General features: G+C 41.1%; 1 protein-coding gene across 4 annotated transcripts in view; it reads right to left on the bottom strand.

The window, feature by feature from the left end:
• LOC120046120 (protein transport protein Sec24C-like) overlaps window positions 1–16,384 on the bottom strand; it is a 38,298-nt gene extending 21,914 nt beyond the window's left edge. For 3 of the 4 annotated variants that reach the window (XM_038991089.1, XM_038991091.1, XM_038991090.1), the window contains exon 1: window positions 16,055–16,384. In XM_038991089.1, the coding sequence (XP_038847017.1) occupies window positions 16,055–16,137 (83 nt within the window). In that variant the 5' untranslated portion in view covers window positions 16,138–16,384. Of the gene's footprint in view, window positions 1–5,583; window positions 5,760–16,054 lie in introns of those variants that run through there. The other variant, XM_038991092.1, reaches the window with a different exon arrangement.
• Between the last annotated feature and the right edge of the window lie 3,308 nt (window positions 16,385–19,692).

Genomic DNA, 19,692 nt, shown 5'->3' with positions numbered 1-19,692 from the left:
CAGTCTGGGTTCCCCTGGTTCTAGAGAGAATACATGCCCACTCAGCACAACCAGGCCAGCAGCTGTGTAATGGAGTCAGTATTGTACTGCAGCCAACACCTCAGACATGGGTTGCTGCTGCATCTCAATAGTCTCCTCGTCTCCTTCTCCATCAATGCTGATGTAGACAATCTGGAAAGCTGAGAGAGAATTCCAAGAGGGCATCCATCATATTTATTTCGCTTATCATTTGTTTGATCGATCAGTGCAGAGGAGAGAAAAAGCACTAGAGTTTTGAGATGCAGCCCAGGTCCTGCTTAGCTTCACACCCGCAGTCTCAAACCTAGTCAATGTGCTGGACTGCTTGTAGTTACAGTAACATGAGATGATATAGCCTGTGGACAGCTACATGTCACGGACAGTCAGTTACATACACTACCGGTCAAAAGTTTTAGAAAACCTACTCATTCAAGGGTTTTTATTTTACTATTTTCTACATCATAGAATAATAGTGAAGACATCAAAACTACGAAATAACATATATGGAATCATGTCGTAACCAAAAAAGTGTTAAATCAAAATATATTTTATATTTTAGATTCTTCAAAGTAGCCACCCTTTGCCTTGACAACTTTGCACACTCTTGGCATTCTCTCAACCAGCTTCAAGAGGTAGTCACCCGGAATGCATTTCAATTAACTTCTTATGGCTGCAGGGGCAGTAGAGTAGCTTGGATGAAAGGTGCACAGAGGTGCCCATAGTAAACTGCCTGCTCAGTCCCAGTTGCTAATTTATGCACATTATTATTCGTATTGGATAGAAAACACTGAAGTATCTAAAACTGAATGATGTCTGAGTATAACAGAACTCATATGGCAGGCAAAAACCTGAGAAAAAATCCAAACAGGAAGTGGGAATTCTGAGGCTGGTCGATTTTCAACCAAAATCCTATTGAATTCACAGCGAGATATGGATGAGTTTGCACTTCCTACGGCTTCCACTAGATGTCAACAGTCTGTAGAACCTTGTCTGATGCCTCTACTGTGAAGGGGGGCCGAATGAGAGGGGAATTAGTCAGGTCTGCCATGACCTGACCATGCGCGTTCACATGAGAGGGAGCTCTGTTCCATCGCTCATCTGAAGTCAATGTAATTCTCCGGTTGGAACGTTATTCAAGATATGTTAAAAACATTCTAAAGATTGATTCAATACATCGCTTGACATGTTTCTACTGACTGTTACGGAACTTTTGGACATTTCGTCAGCTTTTAGTGAACGCGCTTCCTGACGTTGGATTTATTTACCAAACACGCTAACAAAAATAGCTATTTGGACATAAATGATGGACATTACCGAACAAAACAAACATTTATTGTGGAAGTGGCAGTCCTGGGAGTGCATTCCGACGAAGATCAGCGAAGGTAAGTGAAGATCTATAATTATTTTTATGAGTTTTGTTGACTGCACAATTTGGCGGGTAACTGTATGGCTTGCTTTTGTGGCTGAACGCTGTTCTCAGATTATTGAATATTGTGCTTTTGGCGTAAAGCTTTTTGAAATCTGACACAGCAGTTGCATTAAGAACAAGTGTATATTTAATTCTATGTAAAACATGTATCTTTCATCAAAGTTTATGATGAGTATTTATGTTATTTGACGTGGCTCTCTGCAATTTCTCCGGATATTTTGGAGGCATTTCTGAACATGGCGCCAATGTAAACTGAGGTTTTTGGATATAAATATGAACTTTATCGAACAAAACATATGTATTGTGTAACATGACCATCTATGAGTGTCATCTGATGAAGATCATCAAAGGTTAGTGATTCATTTTTATCTCTATTTCTGCTTTTTGTGACTCCTGTCTTTGGCTGGAAAAATGACTGTCTGTGATTTTGCGGTGACCTAACAATCGTTTGTGGTGCTTTTGCTGAAAAGCCTATTTGAAATCAGACACTTTGGTTGGATTAACAACAAGATTACCTTTAAAATGGTATAAGATACATGTATGTTTGAGGAATTTTAATTATGAGATTTCTGTTGTTTGAATTTGGCGCCCTGCACTTTCACTGGCTGTTGTCATATCATCCCGTTAACGGGATTGCAGCCATAAGAAGTTTTAACTGGCGTGCCTTGTTAAAAGTTAATTTGTGGAATGTCTTTCCTTCTTAATGCATTTGAGCCAATCAGTTGAGTTGTGACAAGGTAAGGGTGTTATACAGAAGATGGTCTTTTACCAAATAGGGTTAAGTCCATATTATGTCAAGAACAGCTCAAATAAGCAAAGAGAAACGATAGTACATCATTACTTTAAGACATGATGGTCAGTCAATCTGAAAAATGTCAAGATTGTTGGAAAAGCATTCTAGGTGAAGGTGTTTGAGAGAACTCCAAGAGTGTTCAAAGCTGTCATCAAGGCAAAGGGTGGCTACTTGAAGAATCTCAAATATATTTAGATTTGTTTAACACTTTTTTGGTTACTACATGATTCCATGTGTTATTTCATAGTTTAGGTCTTCACTATTATTCTACAATGTAAAAAAAAATGTAAATAAAGAAAAACCCTTGAATGAGTAGGTGTTCTAAAACTTTTGACCGGTAGTGTATGTCTATAATAGCTGAGTCACATTCCCTGTGACAGTTTGAAACACACCTATATCAGCTCTGTGTATTGTTTGTCTAGATCACGCCTTCACAATACACCTCAGTACACACTAGGCACGGCCTTAAGCTCATGGGAATTGGCCTACATGGATAGGGCTACATTTAAATGTTTCATACAGAAGAAATATGGAAAGTACATGAATAACCATGGTAGCAATTAAAAGGGAACAGTTTGGAGATAACGGGGGAATTCGACTAAAGATGACTACAGTTCAACTGACTGAATCCAAACATTACTGTTGATTTTGTGCATTTGACATTTATTGTACTTTTTGCCGCATTTGTTGATAACAAAATCTGAAAACTCCGGATACACTCATTATTCCTGGAAAATTTGGGGTAGTTGCAACATAGGACCAAAAAAATGACAAGGGTTTGAGAGAGAGGTCTAACTGGTGTCTCCAAGTGGCCACACACACCTCTCCAAAGTGTGCACGGATCCCAAGTCATTTCAATGCACTTATGTCAAAAAAAACAAATTTCAACTACAAGGTGTTTTTTGCACTCTCCTCTCTGTGCCATTAAGGAACTAGACCAAGCACACTTGTAGTTGTTTTGTTTGGAACATCACTCATTCCCAGTCTTTACACAATTACTGTTGATCACAGAATCCCAAAACGGTCCATTATAAATCACGATCGGGTTCAGGTGGGCATGATTTGAAAGTGTGTTCAATTGCTAACATGACTAGCTAAATTATAATATACGATCTTACAGTGTTAGGCTTTCATAAGGCAATTCAGAGAAGCAGATGGTCATTTGGGTGCACATAGAATGGAGTCATGGGTGCATTCAGATGTGTGGTTCGTGGAACATTTTCTCCACGATACAACAGACTCATTCTGTTCAGGACAACCCAGGGTATGACGCCATGTCATCTTGTAAACATTAATATTGTATATTACATGAGGTTTATGATATGGAAATGTGAAGAGCACATTTGGATGGGTGTTTGGCTTGCTTGTATGAAATCAAAGCTGTAGTGATAATCCTCAACGGTCATCTTTCAAAATACATTGAGTCCTCTTAATTTACAGCATTTCCCTCACTCAGACAACAAAACATTTGCAAAGGTTGCCCAATTAGCGGGAGGGATGGGGCAACTTCTTGTCGCATGAGGTGCTCATGTTCAGATCGTAAACCCATACAGAGCTGTGAAGCTGAGACGGTGAGCTGACATTATGTACTATAGCATGTTACTGTAATTCCAATTTAGGCGTTCACCAGTGCCAAAATCTGCCATTTTCAAACCGGATACAGGAACGAGTGTAAAGGGTTAATTATCCTACTACAGACCTGACATAGTATTGGGTTTGGCAAACAGGAGGATGACGTTCCCACCACTTAATTTTCTTTTAAACACACTTAACTTCTCTTTGTGAGCCACCAATACAACCCTAGCTATACAACAAGTCGGACCAACTTCTGATCAATCAGATCTTGTTGAACCATAATGCTCAATCAAACGTCATGTGCTAGGCTGGCTAGGCTGACAGGCAGCCATACAATCACATAGTTAGTCTATGCTGTAGTGTCCTGTCCTCTGAACACTGAAAGTAGGCCTAGCTAACGTTACACCACCTAACTTTACTTGTCAACAAGACTGTTCGCATACTAGTAGCTGAGAGTAACTGGCTATTGAGCATTCATTCACTTACCTTACAACATGTCTTTCCTAAAGGTTAAACGAGCAGGTTAAAGGCACCGATAGTCACAAGAAAGACTGGACCATGAAATTGAAATAATTGATGTAACGTTAACTCATTGCCTATAGTAGCTAGCTAGTCTCATCCAATGGAATTCGCATCGGTTAGCTAGCTACAACCGTTACTAGGTTACCGTGGCTGGCTTGTTAGCTGATGTAGCAATATTATTTTATGACAAACACGGTTTCATCCAACGCAGCTCTTTCAATAATTCAATGTAGAAGTTGCCACGGCTAGAAATACAATACCGTTGGATCCGTGTATCTATTAGCGTGACAGGCCTGTTGAATGACCAATCTTCGCCGTAGCGGCTTTGGCAAAAAACAGTCGAACGTGCAGTAGCTAGCTAACATTACGACTGGCTATCTAATTAGCTAACTAAATCTGTCTAGCAAATGATTCTCGTTCAAATTGCTCAGATTACTTGGTCAATACAGCCCACGAGAGTATATTGAACACTTCAAAGAACAACGCAGCAGAGGTATTTGGGGTTAGCTGGCTAGCCAGGCAAGAGTAGCTAGCGCGGTTGGTTAGCTAACCTCAGCAACCAATGTCGCATTTGACATAACTTAGCTAAATTATTATTCATGGTCCAGACCAGGCAGAGAATAAATCATATTTGTTTCTATACACTGAGTCTTCAGTCGAAACTTAAAAGCACTAACCTTTGTCAACTAGTTGAGAGTTTGGGCCTAATTTACACACTGCTTTTAATCATGGAAATAAGAATCAGCTGTGGCTATCCTGTTGGCTATGTAGCGAGTTAAATTAGCATGTAAAGTTAGTTAGAAGAACCAGTATCTGTGCGTTAGACCTCTGGCGCTAACGTCCAGAAAGCTCCGTTTCAAACTCCAATTCACCATCTCTACAAGCGTTGTCATGTCAAAATGCGTTCGTTGATCAGCAAATATGGAGTTTCGCTGAGCAACTATCTAAATTTAATCACGGTACGGCCGGTATGTACTTCCAAAAAAGGTCCAACGTTAAATAAAAATGTACAAACAGAGGCATTTTTAAAATATTTTTCTTAGACTTTTTTTGGGAAGTACATAACGTTACCGGCCGTAACGAGAGTAAATTACGATAGTATTTTTGACATAACGCTTAAAGAGCTGTTGAATGAGAGTTTGAATCGGAGCATTCTGGGCGTTAGAGCACCACCACGGAATCCCAATCCTATGTTTTCTTTCAAGGAATGTCACACACTGCACCACGGTACAACTCGACAACCCACCTCCAACTGGGTAAAATAACAAGTTAGCCAAGCAGACGTTTGTTTCCTGTTCAGAACCAGTTCCGAAGCCCTTTGGCCGTCAATACTTCAAAGCGATGTCTTCCCGGGATTGATGTTCTGCTAATCCTTTCTCTGGTTTCTCTCTAAGCAGACATTCGCACCGGAAGTGTCGTGGCTGTCTGCCACGTCCACATCCGGACAGGGGTTGGGTTATGAATTATGTAACGTTGCGTTCATAACAAAGTGGGAATTTACCACCATAGAGTTAGCTAGAGGACTATAGATGGGAAAAACTGTTTTGCCATGGACATTGCTTTTTAGAGATTCACCATTTTAAAGTAGCGAACTGGGTGGGCCTTCCTTGGGTGAAGGAAGGATCATATGATTCCATCTGGGTCATCAGGAGGAATCAGACAATGAATTATACTTGTGAACAAACATACCATAACTATAGGTGGCAGTAAAACGCCATCCTTGGCTTTATACCTGTTCAAACAACACTCTAGTGTTTAGACTCTAGTCTAGATGGCAGTATGCACCCTTTCAGTTTGTTGTGCCTGTTTACTCCTCAGGTTGTCATTCCTTCCTTTCTGCAGATCAAGCACCAATCCAGATCCTGGGTTCCAGTACCAGTCCCAGCACCAGACGAAGCACAGAGGAGAGACCAGACCAGACCTTCACCTGGTGCGAGCGGACCACAGGTAAGTACTACCATTGACCTCTGGGTCTAGGGCTCCCTTGTATGTCTGATTGCTCCTCAGGTTGTCCTTCCTCCTCTCTACAGAGCCAGATCCCGACCCAGAACCTGCAGCAGCCCCAGTTCGCGGTTCCTGTTTTTTCCCAGTCAGTCCCCAGCACCAGACCCAGCACCTCTGGTCTCCAGTCCCGACCCCAACACCAACACGGTTCCCAGTTTCCAACCCAGACACCAACTGTTACCCACCTCCATTAAAATGACACAGACAGACCTGCAACCACTCCACCAGACCAACCACTCCAGAAAAAACTTCGAAACTCAAACAGGCGAAATCTACTTTCCAACAAACACTATCAAATGCTTTTGTAATGAGGCTTTTTTTCTTTTCATTTAATAACTGATTGATGTATTGACTTAGCATTTATTGAATTGATTGAATATCTTGTTTTAAACTTTTTTAACTTGAATACCATTTGAATGATGTATGACTTATGCATAACCAAATAAAATAACCTCTAATGGTTCAGTGTTTGGCCTGTAGTCACTGCCAGTTTAAGTTTCAAGTTTCATAGTTTTAATGTCACATGCACAAGTACAATGAAATACCTTTCTTGCAAGCTCTAACCCCAACAATGCAGTAATAAATAACAATGTAATACTAAAATCAACAAGGTAGAACAAAAACACAAAATATAAAAATAAGAAATAAGAAGACAATAAAGTAAGTAAGCATGCTATATAAATGGGCAGTTCCAGTACTATATTTACTATGTGCGGGGATACTGAATCCATAGAGGTAGATATGTATAGGAGTAAGGTGACTAGGCATCAGGAAATATGATAAACAGAGTAGCAACAGCGTATATGATGATTGGGTGTGCGTGTGTGTAGAGTCCGTATACATTTTTGTACATATTATGTGTGTGTGTGAGCAAACGATGGAGTGTTTGTACGTGTGTTGGTGTGTCAGTGTGTGTAAGTGTGTAGGGCCCTTTGAGAGTTTATAGAGAATAAGAATAAAATACATGGGTCAACTCAGATAGTCTGCGCAGCCATTTTGTTAGCTATATAGTTAAATATTTAGCAGTCTTATGGCATGGGGATAGAAGCTGTTCAGGAGCCTGTTGGTGTCAGACTTGATGTACTGGTACAGCTTGCCACGCGGAAGCAGAGAGAACAGTTTATGGCTTGGGTGGTTGGAGTCTTTAATGATTTTCTGGGCTTTCCTGTCACACTGCCTGACATAGAAGGTCCTGGATGGCAGGGAGCTCAGTCCCAATGATCTACTGGGCTAGCCGCACCACCCTCTATAGCGCCACGCGATCGAGGGCGGTGCTGTTGCCTTACCAAGCGGTGATTCAACCAGTCAAAATGCTCAAAGTGGTAGAGCTGTAGAACCTTTTGATGATCTGAGGGCCCATGCCAAATCTTTTCAATCTCCTGAGGGGGAAGAGGTTCTGTCGCGCCTTCTTTCACGACTGTGCGCATGTGTGCGGCCAATTTATAAGTTCTTAGTGATTTGAAGTGCTCGACTTGCTCCACTGCAGCCTCGTCAATGTGGATGGGGGTGTGCCCGCCCCCCTGTTTCCTTCCTGTAGTCCACAATCAGCTCCTTGGTTTTAATGACGTTGAGGGAGCAGTTGTTGTTCCGGCCCCACCCTGCCAGATCACTGACTTCCTCCCTGTAGGTGGTCTCATCACCATCGTGTCGTCAGAAAACTTGATGATGGTTTTGGACTCATGCATGCACAGTCGTGGGTGAACAGAGTACAGGGGGGGACTAAGCACATACCCCTGTGGGGCCCCCGTGTTGAGGGTCAGCGTGGCGGAGGTGATGTTGCCTACTCTCACCACTTAGGGTTGGCCCGTCAGGAAGTACAGGATCCAGTTGCAGAGCCATTACAAGTGCAAGTAATATAAAACATCAAATATTGATTGGTATGCTGTAATATATAATTACATATTCACTGTGAGCAATTGCTGTAATTTTATTAACATACAATTTAACAATAATGTTTGTTTTGCTGTGTATTTACTTCAGCATTCTGTAAATTATGGTGCATTGTGGACACATTTTGTGGTATGGGAAAGAATCGCTGGCTCATTACCATATTTCCAGTCTTGCTCTGGAAGTGTCTATATTTGTTGCACCTGTTAGTGAGAATGTTGTACCACTTTAATGCTGTACCACCAGAATGCTGGCCACTTTATCTCTACCTACATGTACACTACCGTTCAAAAGTTTGGGGTCACTTAGAAATGTCCTTGTTTTTGAATGAAAAGCCATTTTTTTTGGTCCATTAAAATGACATAAAATTGATCAGAAATACAGTGTATACATTGTTAATGTTGTAAATGACTAATATTGTAGCTGGAAACGGCAGATTTTTAATGTAATATCTACATAGGCGTACAGAGGCCCATTATCAGCAACCATAACTATTGTGTTCCAATGGCACGTTGTGTTAGCTAATCCAAGTTTATAATTTTAAAAGGCTAATTGATCATTAGAAAACCCTTTTGCAATTATGTTAGCACAGCTGAAAACTGTTGTTCTGATTAAAGAAGCAATAAAACTGGCCTTCTTTAGACTAGTTGAGTATCTGGAGCATCAGCATTTGTGGGTTCAACTACAGGCTCAAAATGGCCAGAAACAAAGCACTTTCTTCTTAACTTCTTAAAGCATTGTTGGTTAAGGGCTTGTAAGTAAGCATTTCACTGTAAGGTCTACACCTGCTGTATTTGGCGCATGTGACAAATAACATTTGATTTGATTTGAATTTTACTGATATGTGGTAATAGTGCTCTATCAATTGAATGTATATAGAGGACAGATCAGAGTGATAGCGGGTGTTAAACCTTTAATGGGTAAATATTAAGCATGTCCTGTATTTTGATCAAATTTGGTCTTGTTTGGAGGCAGAGGTCATTAGTATCATACACAGCAGTATGCTTTGCAAGTGTTCATTTTTACATTTAAATTTCAGTCCTTTAGCAGATGCAACTCTCCAGAGTTATTTAGTTAGTGTATTAAACTAAGGTAAATGAAATCTAAACTGGGTGGTTAGAGCCCTGGATGCTGATTGGCTGAAAGCCGTGGTATCAGACCGCATACCATCGGTAGGACAAAATATTTATTTTTACTGTTCTAATTACACTGGAAAATAGTTTATAATAGCAATAAGGTACCTCTGGGTTTGTGATACAATATAGCCAATATACCACAGCTAATATCAGTACTCAGGATAAGACTCAGATGCAGACAGCTAGAGTCACAGATGTTTATTGACCCAAACAGGGGGCAGGCAAAAGACAGGTCAAAGGCAGGCAGCGGTCCATAATCCAGGGCAGAGTCAATAAGGTACAGAACAGCAGGCAGGCTCAGGACAGGCAGAGGTTCGTAAACGGGTCAGAGTCAGGCAGGTACAGAACAGCAGGCAGGCTTGGGGTCAGGGCAGGCAGAATGGTCAGAACCGGGGAAACAGAATTTGAGAAAGCAGGGAGACGGGAAAACACGCTGGTAAGACCAGACAAACTAGCAACAGACAAACAGAGAACACAGGTATAAATACACTGGGGATAATGAGGAAGATGAGCAACACCTGGAGGGGGGGGGGGGGGGGGGGCACAAGCACAAAGACAGGTGAAACAGATCAGGGTGTGACAACTAAGGGCACTATGCGTTGTGTTTTAGTTAAGTGGGCTACTTGCAAGTATATATTTGTATTAGAAAATACAAAATACATGTATTCTAATTAAACTCTTAAAAAATATGCTACATGAATTATAGTTCAGGCCAATGAAATACAAATAGGTATTGAAAATATTAAAAAGATCAAATAAATGTAACATAAATACTGCCTGTTGTTGGCACTAGCTTTTTGTTGGCACCAGTTTACTAACCACTGTGGTTCTAGTAATGCACTGTACCTTCTAGAAATACAGCATGTTACTGTAGTCAGCTGTTCCAGTAATATGCTGTAAATGTATGTTACAGTAAAGGTCCTGTATATCTACAGTAATTTACTGGCTACTGTGCTGCCAGTAATTTACTGTAAACATTCCAGGACATTTTTTACAGTGTGGGTTCGCTGTTGAAAGTGAAGCTGAGAAAATGAAGAAGGAAAGTGGTTGGGGAGCAGTTAGGGAGCGGTTGGGGAGAGGTTGGGGAACGGTTGGGGAGCGGTTGGGGAACGGTTGGGGAGCGGTTGGGGAACGGTTGGGGAACGGTTGGGGAGTGGTTGGGGAGCGGTTGGGGAGCGGTTGGGGAACGGTTGGGGAGCGGTTGGGGAGCGGTTGGGGAGCAGTTGGGGAGCGGTTGGGGAGCGGTTGGGGAGCGGTTGGGGAGCGGTTGGGGAGCGGTTGGGGAGCGGTTGGGAAGCGGTTGGGGAACGGTTGGGGAGTGGTTGGGGAGCGGTTGGGGAGCGGTTGGGGAGAGGTTGGGGAGCGGTTGGGGAACGGTTGGGGAACGGTTGGGGAGCGGTTGGGGAACGGTTGGGGAACGGTTGGGGAGCGGTTGGGGAACGGTTGGGGAGCGGTTGGGGAACGGTTGGGGAACGGTTGGGGAGCGGTTGGGGAGCGGTTGGGGAGTGGTTGGGGAGCGGTTGAAGGTTTATTTTGAGTGTTTTTATAGCAGAAGAGATCCCTAAAGTAAGCAGAAACACCACTAAAGTAAAGTGGGACAGTACTATAAATTAGATTTTCACAAAATATAAATGCTGTTTACATGAATGGTTATTATATTTCAAAATACTACAAATAACTATTACTTTTAACATCAAAAGCTAGATTGTTGAATTATTAAATCAAATGTTATTTGTTGCATGCACATACAGTGGCAAGAAAAAGTATGTGAACCCTTTGGAAATACCTGGATTTCTGCATAAGTTGGTCAAAAATGTGATCTGATCTTCATCTAGGTCACAACAATAGACAGTCTGCTTAAACTAACACAAACAATTATATGTTTTCATGTCTTTATTGAACACACCGTGCAGGGTGGGAAAGTATGATTTAGAACTGGTTGACCCTCCTTTGGCAGCAATAACCTCAACCAAATGTTTCCTGTAGTTGCGTATCAGACCTGCACAACGGTCAGGAGGAATTTTGGACCATTCCTCTTTACAAAACTGTTTCAGTTCAACAATATTCTTGGGATGTCTGGTGTGAACCGCTCTCTTGAGGTCATGCCACAGCATCTCAATCGGGTTGAGGTCAGGACTCTGACTGGGCCACTCCAGAAGTGGTATTTTCTTCTGTTGAAGCCATTCTGTTGTTGATTTACTTATGTGTTTTGGGTCATTGTCCTGTTGCATCACCCAACTTCTGTTGAGCTTCAATTGGGGGAAAGATAGCCTAAAATTCTCCTGCCAAATGTCTTGATTAACTTGGGAATTTCTTTTTCCGTTGATGATAGCAAGCTGTCCAGGCCCTGAGGCAGCAAAGCAGCCCCAAACCATGATGCTCCCTCCACCATACTTTACAGTTGGGATGAGGTTTTGATGTTGGTGTACTGTGCAGTTTATTTTCCACACGTAGTGTTGTGTGTTCCTTCCAAACAACTCAACTGTAGTTTCATCTGTCCACAGAATATTTTGCCAGTAGAGCTGTGGAACATCTAGGTGCACTTTTGCAAACGTTTTTGGACAGCAGGGGCATCTTCCGTGGTGTCCTCCCATGAATGCCATTCTTATAGGGTGTTTTCAACAGAGATGTTAGCATGTTCCATAGATTTCTGTAAGTCTTTAGCTGACACTCTAAGATTCTCCTTAACCACATTGAGCATTCTGCACTGTGCTCTTGCAGTCATTTTTGCAGGACGGCCACTCCTAGGGAGAGTAGCAACAGTGCTGAACTTTCTCCATTTATAGACAACTTGTCTTACCGTGGACTGATGAACATCAAGTCTTTTAGAGATACTTTTGTAACCCTTTCCAGCTTCATGCAAGTCAACAATTCTTAATCTTAGGTCTTCTGAGATCTCTTTTGTTCGAGGCATGGTTCACATCAGGCAATGCTTCTTGTGAATAGCAAACTCACATTTTGTGAGTGTTTTTTATAGGGCAAGGCAGCTCTAACCAACATTTCCAATCTCGTCTCATTGATTGGACTCCAGGTTAGCTGACTCCTGACTTCAATTAGCTTTTGGAGAAGTCATTAGCCTAGGGGTTTACATATTTTTTCCAACCTACACTTTGAATGTTTCAATTATGTATTCAATGTAGACAAGAAAAATACAATAATTTGTGTGTTATTTGTTTAAGCACACTATGTTTGTCTATTGTTGTGACTTAGATGAAGATCACATCTACATTTGATGACCAATTTATACATACTTTTTTTGCCACTGTATTTAGCAGATGTTATTGCAGGTGTAGTGAAATGCTTGTTTTCCTAGCTCCAACAGTGCAGTAATATCTAACAATACACACAAATCTAAAAAGTAAAATAATATAATTAAGAAATATGGAAATATTAGGACGAGCAATATCGGAGTCCGGAGTATAAATATACAGTATGTACGGTGCATTTAGAAAGTATTCAGACCCCTTGACTTTTTCCACATTTTATTACGTTAGCCTTATTCTCAAATGAAAAATCCTCATCAATCTACACACAATACCTCATAATGACAAAGTGAAAACAGGCTTTTAGGAATTTTTGCAAATGTATTAAAATAAAAACAGAAATACCTTATTTACATAAGTATTCAGATCCTTCAGACATGCACTGTCAACTGTGGGACCTTATATAGACAGGCGTGTGCCTTTCCAAATCATGTCCAATCAATTGAATTTACCACAGGTGGACTCCAATCAAGATGTAGAAACATCAAGGATGATCAATGGAAACAGGATGCACCTGAGCTCAATTTCGAGTCTCATAGCAAAGGGTCTGAATACTTTTGTAAATAAGGTGTTTTGTTTTTTGTTATTAATAAATTAGCAAACATTTCTAAAAACTTGTTTTCACTTTGTCATTATGGGGTGTTGTGTGTAGATTGATGAAAAATGTTTTTTGTAATCATTTTTAGAATCAGGCTGTAACGTAACAAAATGTGGAAAAAGTCAAGGGGTCTGAAAATCTTCCAAATGCACTGTATGGATAGAATATGTAGTATATCTGAAGAATAGTATATGTACAGCAATAGTTAAATAGAATAGGCCTTGACTGGAATAGAGTATATACATGTGAAGTGGGTTAAACAGTATGTAAACATTATTAAAGTGACCAGTGATTCCATGTCTATGTACATAGGGCAGCAGCCTCTATTGTGCATGGTAGAGTAACCAGTTTGTATCTGGCTAGTGACAGTGACTAAGTTCATTGACCGAATGACAGCCTTATAATTCAAATGCGTTGTTTCATATGTGCTGTGGTTTTTGATGGGGGTCACCTTGATGGGGGTCACCTTTTTTTGTGTGTTAGTTAACTTCCAAAATATGCATCAAACCTGAGTGTGTTTTGTGATATTTTATTTGTATTGCCAGAAATCAACTATTTTTTTGTATTCTTCCATGCAACCCTTTTTTAATTTCCTTGATGATAGGTCCTGTACCAAATGATTGATGTATTATAATAATTTGATTATGTTTATGTTGTATTAATAGAAGGTGAAGTGCTATAAGACCCTCCCTCACTACATCTATAGGGTCCTGGACTACAGATTAGCAATATATATATATATGCATTATAAGGTTTAATATTGTTCCACAGTTCTTTTCTAGTCTCTGCTTCTTATAAGAAACGGTCTGAGAGATGTGTGAGTTATTGCAGTCAAAACCGGGTGTCTGTGAGAAAGAGCCTCAAGGCTAAAAGAGATACATAGACACAGAACCCTACAGGTGAGTAAATAGATGAGACAAGTCAGACATACCACTGTAAGCCACACGGGAATGGAAAATTACTGCTGAGCCCTCAGAAAACACTGGACTATTGTTTTCTCCTGCACGTTTGTATAACTGTATATGCATGGGCTTGGTCTCATGAGTAGAAGGTGTTGACGTAGGCAGTTACATCACTAGGGGTTGACTGCAAGCATATTAAAGCAACTTTGACCTGTTTTATTTTGCAGAACTTACTCTGAAACATACGCACTGTTTCCATTGTCAACTTCTGTCTGCAATTGCATTAATAAAGGTTAAATTGATTTACTTAATTAAAGAAGATATTGTCTTATTGCTGATTTCACCAATAAGCCAAGGATTGACAAGGAACAAGGAACCTCCCCCAACATTTTCCATGATTTTCAGTGGGTCACCCCATCTAAGATCCCTGACCACACACACTACAATGATGTCACACGAATCAAAACTGTTTTTCATGCAGAGAACACATTCAGCAACATCACATAACATTTGTTGTGACTGGGTAAAAAATAAACATAGTCCACTACACTCAAAGACAAAAGTCCCACTAATGATGACTTCAACCTACACTACCTCTTTGCAATGCCTTTGCAAACAGTCCTATTCAATCTTACTAACAGGCACCAGAAGGTGACAAGACTGTGGCTACTGGTGCATTCAAGACAACTGGGAACTCAGATTTTTCTACACATTGTCAATCAGAACTCAGATCCTCTCCTCCTGTAGGCAACACCATCTATGGAGCTGAGATGTGTCAGGTACTGGAGGGCTTGAAGCAGAGCACTGAGAGGATAGTCTATATTCTGAATGACAATGATCAGCCCCGCCCTGTACACAACTACCTCCTGAGGGTGGGCGATGCCAGTCAATGGGTGTGTTCGATGTTCGAGTAGTAAGGCTAACGAAGCCGACGGTAGAAGAAAGTTGATGAGGTGCATCTGTGACAGCCGAACGTCGGGCATTGTTGTGGTTTTCAAACAGCAAGGCTCAGATCAGCATGGCAACACAGCTGCTATTATTTATAAAAGTTTTTATTTATAAATGTCAAACAAACTTTTCTATACCCCAATATTACACGTAAGTGTGTGCAATTCATTGGTTACAGAGAGGTCCCAAACATAAACTTTGGGGCAAAGTTTGTTCCTGTTTCAGTCACATCTTTGGTCACGTTCGCTTGTTTCAACCAATCTTTGTGGTGTTTTTTTGGGGGGGGGTTGACCCACACGAACATGACCAAAGACAGGACTGAAACGGGAACCAACATTGCCCCAATTCTAAAGCTATAATGCCTCCAACTAGCCAGGTGATGGCTAAGCGTTGGGGAGAAGCAAATTGTTACGTTCCCCAGTTTCTATGTTGTATTTGAGTGTGTGTGTTTCAGGAGATGGCTTCCTGGAAGCCTCCCCAACCAGCTGATTGGTCGACACCAGGCTAATTGATGATTGGAGCTGACTCCGCCCCCTCGTCAAGAAGCAGCTGACTCTAATCACCATTGCCACCAGAAGATATAAAAGCCAGTGTTCTGTTCAGAAGAAGGAAGATCATGAGAAAGATTAGAGAGAGAGAGATTTTTTTTGCTGGAGAATTAGATTGTGATATAGTGTTGGTTGTACCTCTCTGGGATAGGTGGGACGCTTGCGTCCCAACAGCCATGTTAAAATGTAGAGCGCCAGATTCAAAAAAATTATATAAAATTAAACTTGATTAAATCACACATATAAGATACCAAATTAAAGCTACACTCGTTGTGAATCCAGCCAACATGTCAGATTTCAAAAAGGCTTTTCGGCGAAAGCATAAGATGCTATTATCTGATGATAGCCCAATGTAAACAAGAGAGTGTAGCCTATTTCAACCATGCATGCGCTACTCAAAACGCTAATATAAAATATAAAACATGCATTACCTTTGACGAGATTCTTTTGTTGGCACTCCAATATGTCCCATAAACATCACAAATGGTCCTTTTGTTCGATTAATTCCGTCCATATATATCCAAATTGTCCATTTATTTGGCGCCGTTGTACCAGAAAAAGCATCGTCCAATTTGCACAGTCACGACAAAATATCTAAAAAAATTACCTCTAAACTTTGCCAAAACATTTCAAAGTACTTTTGTAATACAACTGTAGGTATTTGTAAACGTTAATAATCGATCAAATTGAAGACGGGTCAATCTGTTTTCAATAAAGGATATCAACAAACTCACGGTACTTTTCAAGTCTTGCTCAACTCTCAAACATAAATACAAGACGTCACTCCACTTCCGGGTCAATATCTTTCTCAGTTCTCTAATGAAAAATCTTAACCATTTTCTATACAATGGCGACATCCAGTGGAAGCAGTAGAAACTGCGTGGGTAGTGATTAGAATTCTGGTTTGCCCATGATAATCCATTGAACACACAGTGACTTAAAAAAAAAAAAGTTGGTCCTCAGGGTTTTGACTGCTATATAAGTTCTGTTATACTTACAGATATGATTCCAACAGTTTTAGAAACTTCAGAGTGTTTTCTATCCAAATATACTAATAATATGCATATCTTATATTCTGGGGATGAGTAGGACGAAGTTGAAATTGTGCACGCTATTTTTCCATATGTGAAAACTCTGCCCCCTATCCCCAAGAAGTTTTAACAGAAAGTGTGGTATGTAATGTGTTAGTTGTTGTTGGTAGCAGCTTTGATATGTTCTGTGTTTGTTGCTTTGTCAAAGTTTCTTTAGTGGCCTGAGTTAATTTACTCAGTTTTGTTGTAAAGTGTTTTTGAAATTGTTGTTCTGTTTCATTTGTTCCCAGGGGGGAAGGGGAAGGCACTTAGGGAGTGCTTAGGCAAGAGGCCCGAGGGCATACATATACCCGTAGTATATTCACTGTCTAGGCACACTAGGTAAGACCTGGGCGGACCACCCCCTGTATTTTGGTTAGGGCACCAGGTGGTGCTAAGTTAGGTAAGTTAAGTGGGTAGGCAGGTTAGATAGGAGAGGGGGAGCTTTGATATTTACTTTCTTTGCTTTGGTTCCGTCCAGCCCCTTTTCCCCATATTACCGTGTAGGAAATAAATCCTAGTAAACGGTAAATTCTGACTTTTGTCATCCTTATTCGCACCTACAGTCCATACCTCTTTCACTTCACGGGGAGTTGAGTTGTAGCAGGGAGTTGCGTTCCCTCTTTATAGAGGCGTGCGTAACAGAACATTGAAGGCGACTTCATTAAAAAAAACAGCATTACCTTTGATTACATGGTTAATGGAAAGTTCATGCAGTCGACATGTAGGTGTAATCGTCATTTTTCCTCTCCCCATAAGGCAACACACTTTGAAAGGCGGTGACCAATGAAAATGACTCAAGTAAAAGTGAAAGTCACACATTAAAATATTACTTGATTAAAGTCTAAAAGTATTTGGTTTTAAGTATCAAAAGTAAATGTAATTACTAAAATATACTTAAGTATCAAAAGTACAATTATAAATACATAAAAATTCCTTATATTAAGCAAACCAGAGGGCACAGTTTCTTTATTGTTATTTTTTTATTTAAGGATAGGCAGAGGCACACTCCAACACTCAGACATAATTTACAAACAAAGCATTTGTGTTTAGTGAGTCTATCAGATCAGAGGCTGTAGATGACCAGGGATGTTCTCTGTTTAGTGAGTCTATCAGATCAGAGGCTGTAGATAACCAGGGATGTTCTCTGTTTAGTGAGTCTATCAGATCAGAGGCTGTAGATGACCAGGGATGTTCTCTGTTTAGTGAGTCTATCAGATCAGAGGCTGTAGATGACCAGGGATGTTCTCTGTTTAGTGAGTCTATCAGATCAGAGGCTGTAGATGACCAGGGATGTTCTCTGTTTAGTGAGTCTATCAGATCAGAGGCTGTAGATGACCAGGGATGTTCTCTGTTTAGTGAGTCTATCAGATCAGAGGCTGTAGATGACCAGGGATGTTCTCTTGATGAGTGCGTGAATTTAACCATTTTCCCGTCCGGCTAAGCATTCAAAATGCAACTAGTACTTTTGGGTGTCAAGGAAAATGTATGGAGTAAAAAGTACAATTTTCTTTAGGAATGTAGTGAAGTAAAAGTAAAAGCTGTCAAAGATAAAAAAAAGTAAAGTAAAGTACAGACACCCCAAAAAACGACTTAATTAGTACTTTCAAGTATTTTAACTTAAGTACTTTACACCACTGCCTCACAGGCAGAGTCAAGACATGGTGCTGATTGAGTGAGCTGGACATCAGCTGAGGACCAAGTGTGACAAGCACTCTGATGGAAGCGTGACTACAGGAGAGGCAGTGCTCAACAGTCAACTCCTCGTCTGAGCTACACTGCCCTCTGTCACATTACTAGTAGAACTGCACAGGAGGACAGCTGAAGAAACGTCTAAGCCCTTTGACCACAGAGAAAATTGTTGCTCATCATCTTTTCAGGATTTTTCTTTTAGACTTTTACCCGGTTTTTACTGTAAAATCAAATTTGTGTTCTTGTAGCTTGTGGAGGTCAGGAACGAGCCTGACGGAGGAAGAGAAGCTGTGTGCGGACACTGATGTCTTACTGTCGCAATAGATTTGAATCACTGCTCGGATGGACTTTAACAGAGACAAGCAATTCATGTAAAACAGAAAATACAGAACTATAATTATTTCAGACCAAAAAGTGTGTAGTATTCTAGATATTGTACAATCAAACTGAAAAAGTGATTCCGTCATGAAATAATAGAACGATTGCGGGTTGCGGACGTGACAGTAATAAATATGAACAGCACTGTATTTCCAAAGCTGGTATCACATGTGCCGCATTTCCATTGAGGATTTCTCCCAGTGTTTAATCCAAAAGGCTCAGACTTTTCTGTTTCATCTACACGGACCGGCACCCATGTCTCGCTGGGCCATGGGTCCGGCAGACTTTGTGCCAAGGCAAGACCCTGAATACTTTTAACCTTTCATTTACACAACAATGACTAACTGTGAACTTTAACACCTCACAAAGCAACAGTCTTTCATGATGCAGAGGTTGTTGATTCTGCTCACCCCTGCTCACTTCATGTCAAACTCCTGATGGAAAAACAGTAACACTGGAGCTTACACATCAACATAAAACACTGGCGGGAAAAGTCTCAATGGAAAAGCACCGTTAGTAGAAGATACAACTCTCTGGTGTTATCATGGAAGCAGTCTAATAGCTCCCCAAAGCAACACTGACCCGCTGTGACAGGGTGGTGTTAGCTCACTCTGTGAATGTGAATCACAATAAGTAGGAATATGCTCTTAAAAATATCCCTCCCTCCCTCCCTCCCTCCCTCCCTCCCTCCCTCCCTCCCTCCCTCCCTCCCTCCCTCCCTCCCTCCCTCCCTCCCTCCCTCCCTCCCTCCCTCCTTCTCCCACTCCCTCTCCTCTCCCTCTCCCCCCCCTTCCCCTCTCCTCTTCCTCTCCCCCTCCCTCTCCTTCTCCTCTCCCTCTCCCTCTCCTTCTCCTCTCCCGCTCCCTCGCCCTCTCCCTCTCCTCTTCCTCTCCCCCTCCCTCTCCTCTCCTCTCCTTTCCCACTCCCTC

Source organism: Salvelinus namaycush, chromosome 4, assembly GCF_016432855.1.
Source record: "Salvelinus namaycush isolate Seneca chromosome 4, SaNama_1.0, whole genome shotgun sequence".
Classification (NCBI taxonomy): Eukaryota; Metazoa; Chordata; class Actinopteri; order Salmoniformes; family Salmonidae; genus Salvelinus; species Salvelinus namaycush.
Note: the sequence above shows the minus strand (reverse complement) of the source record. Positions and strands in the feature narration are given on the sequence as shown.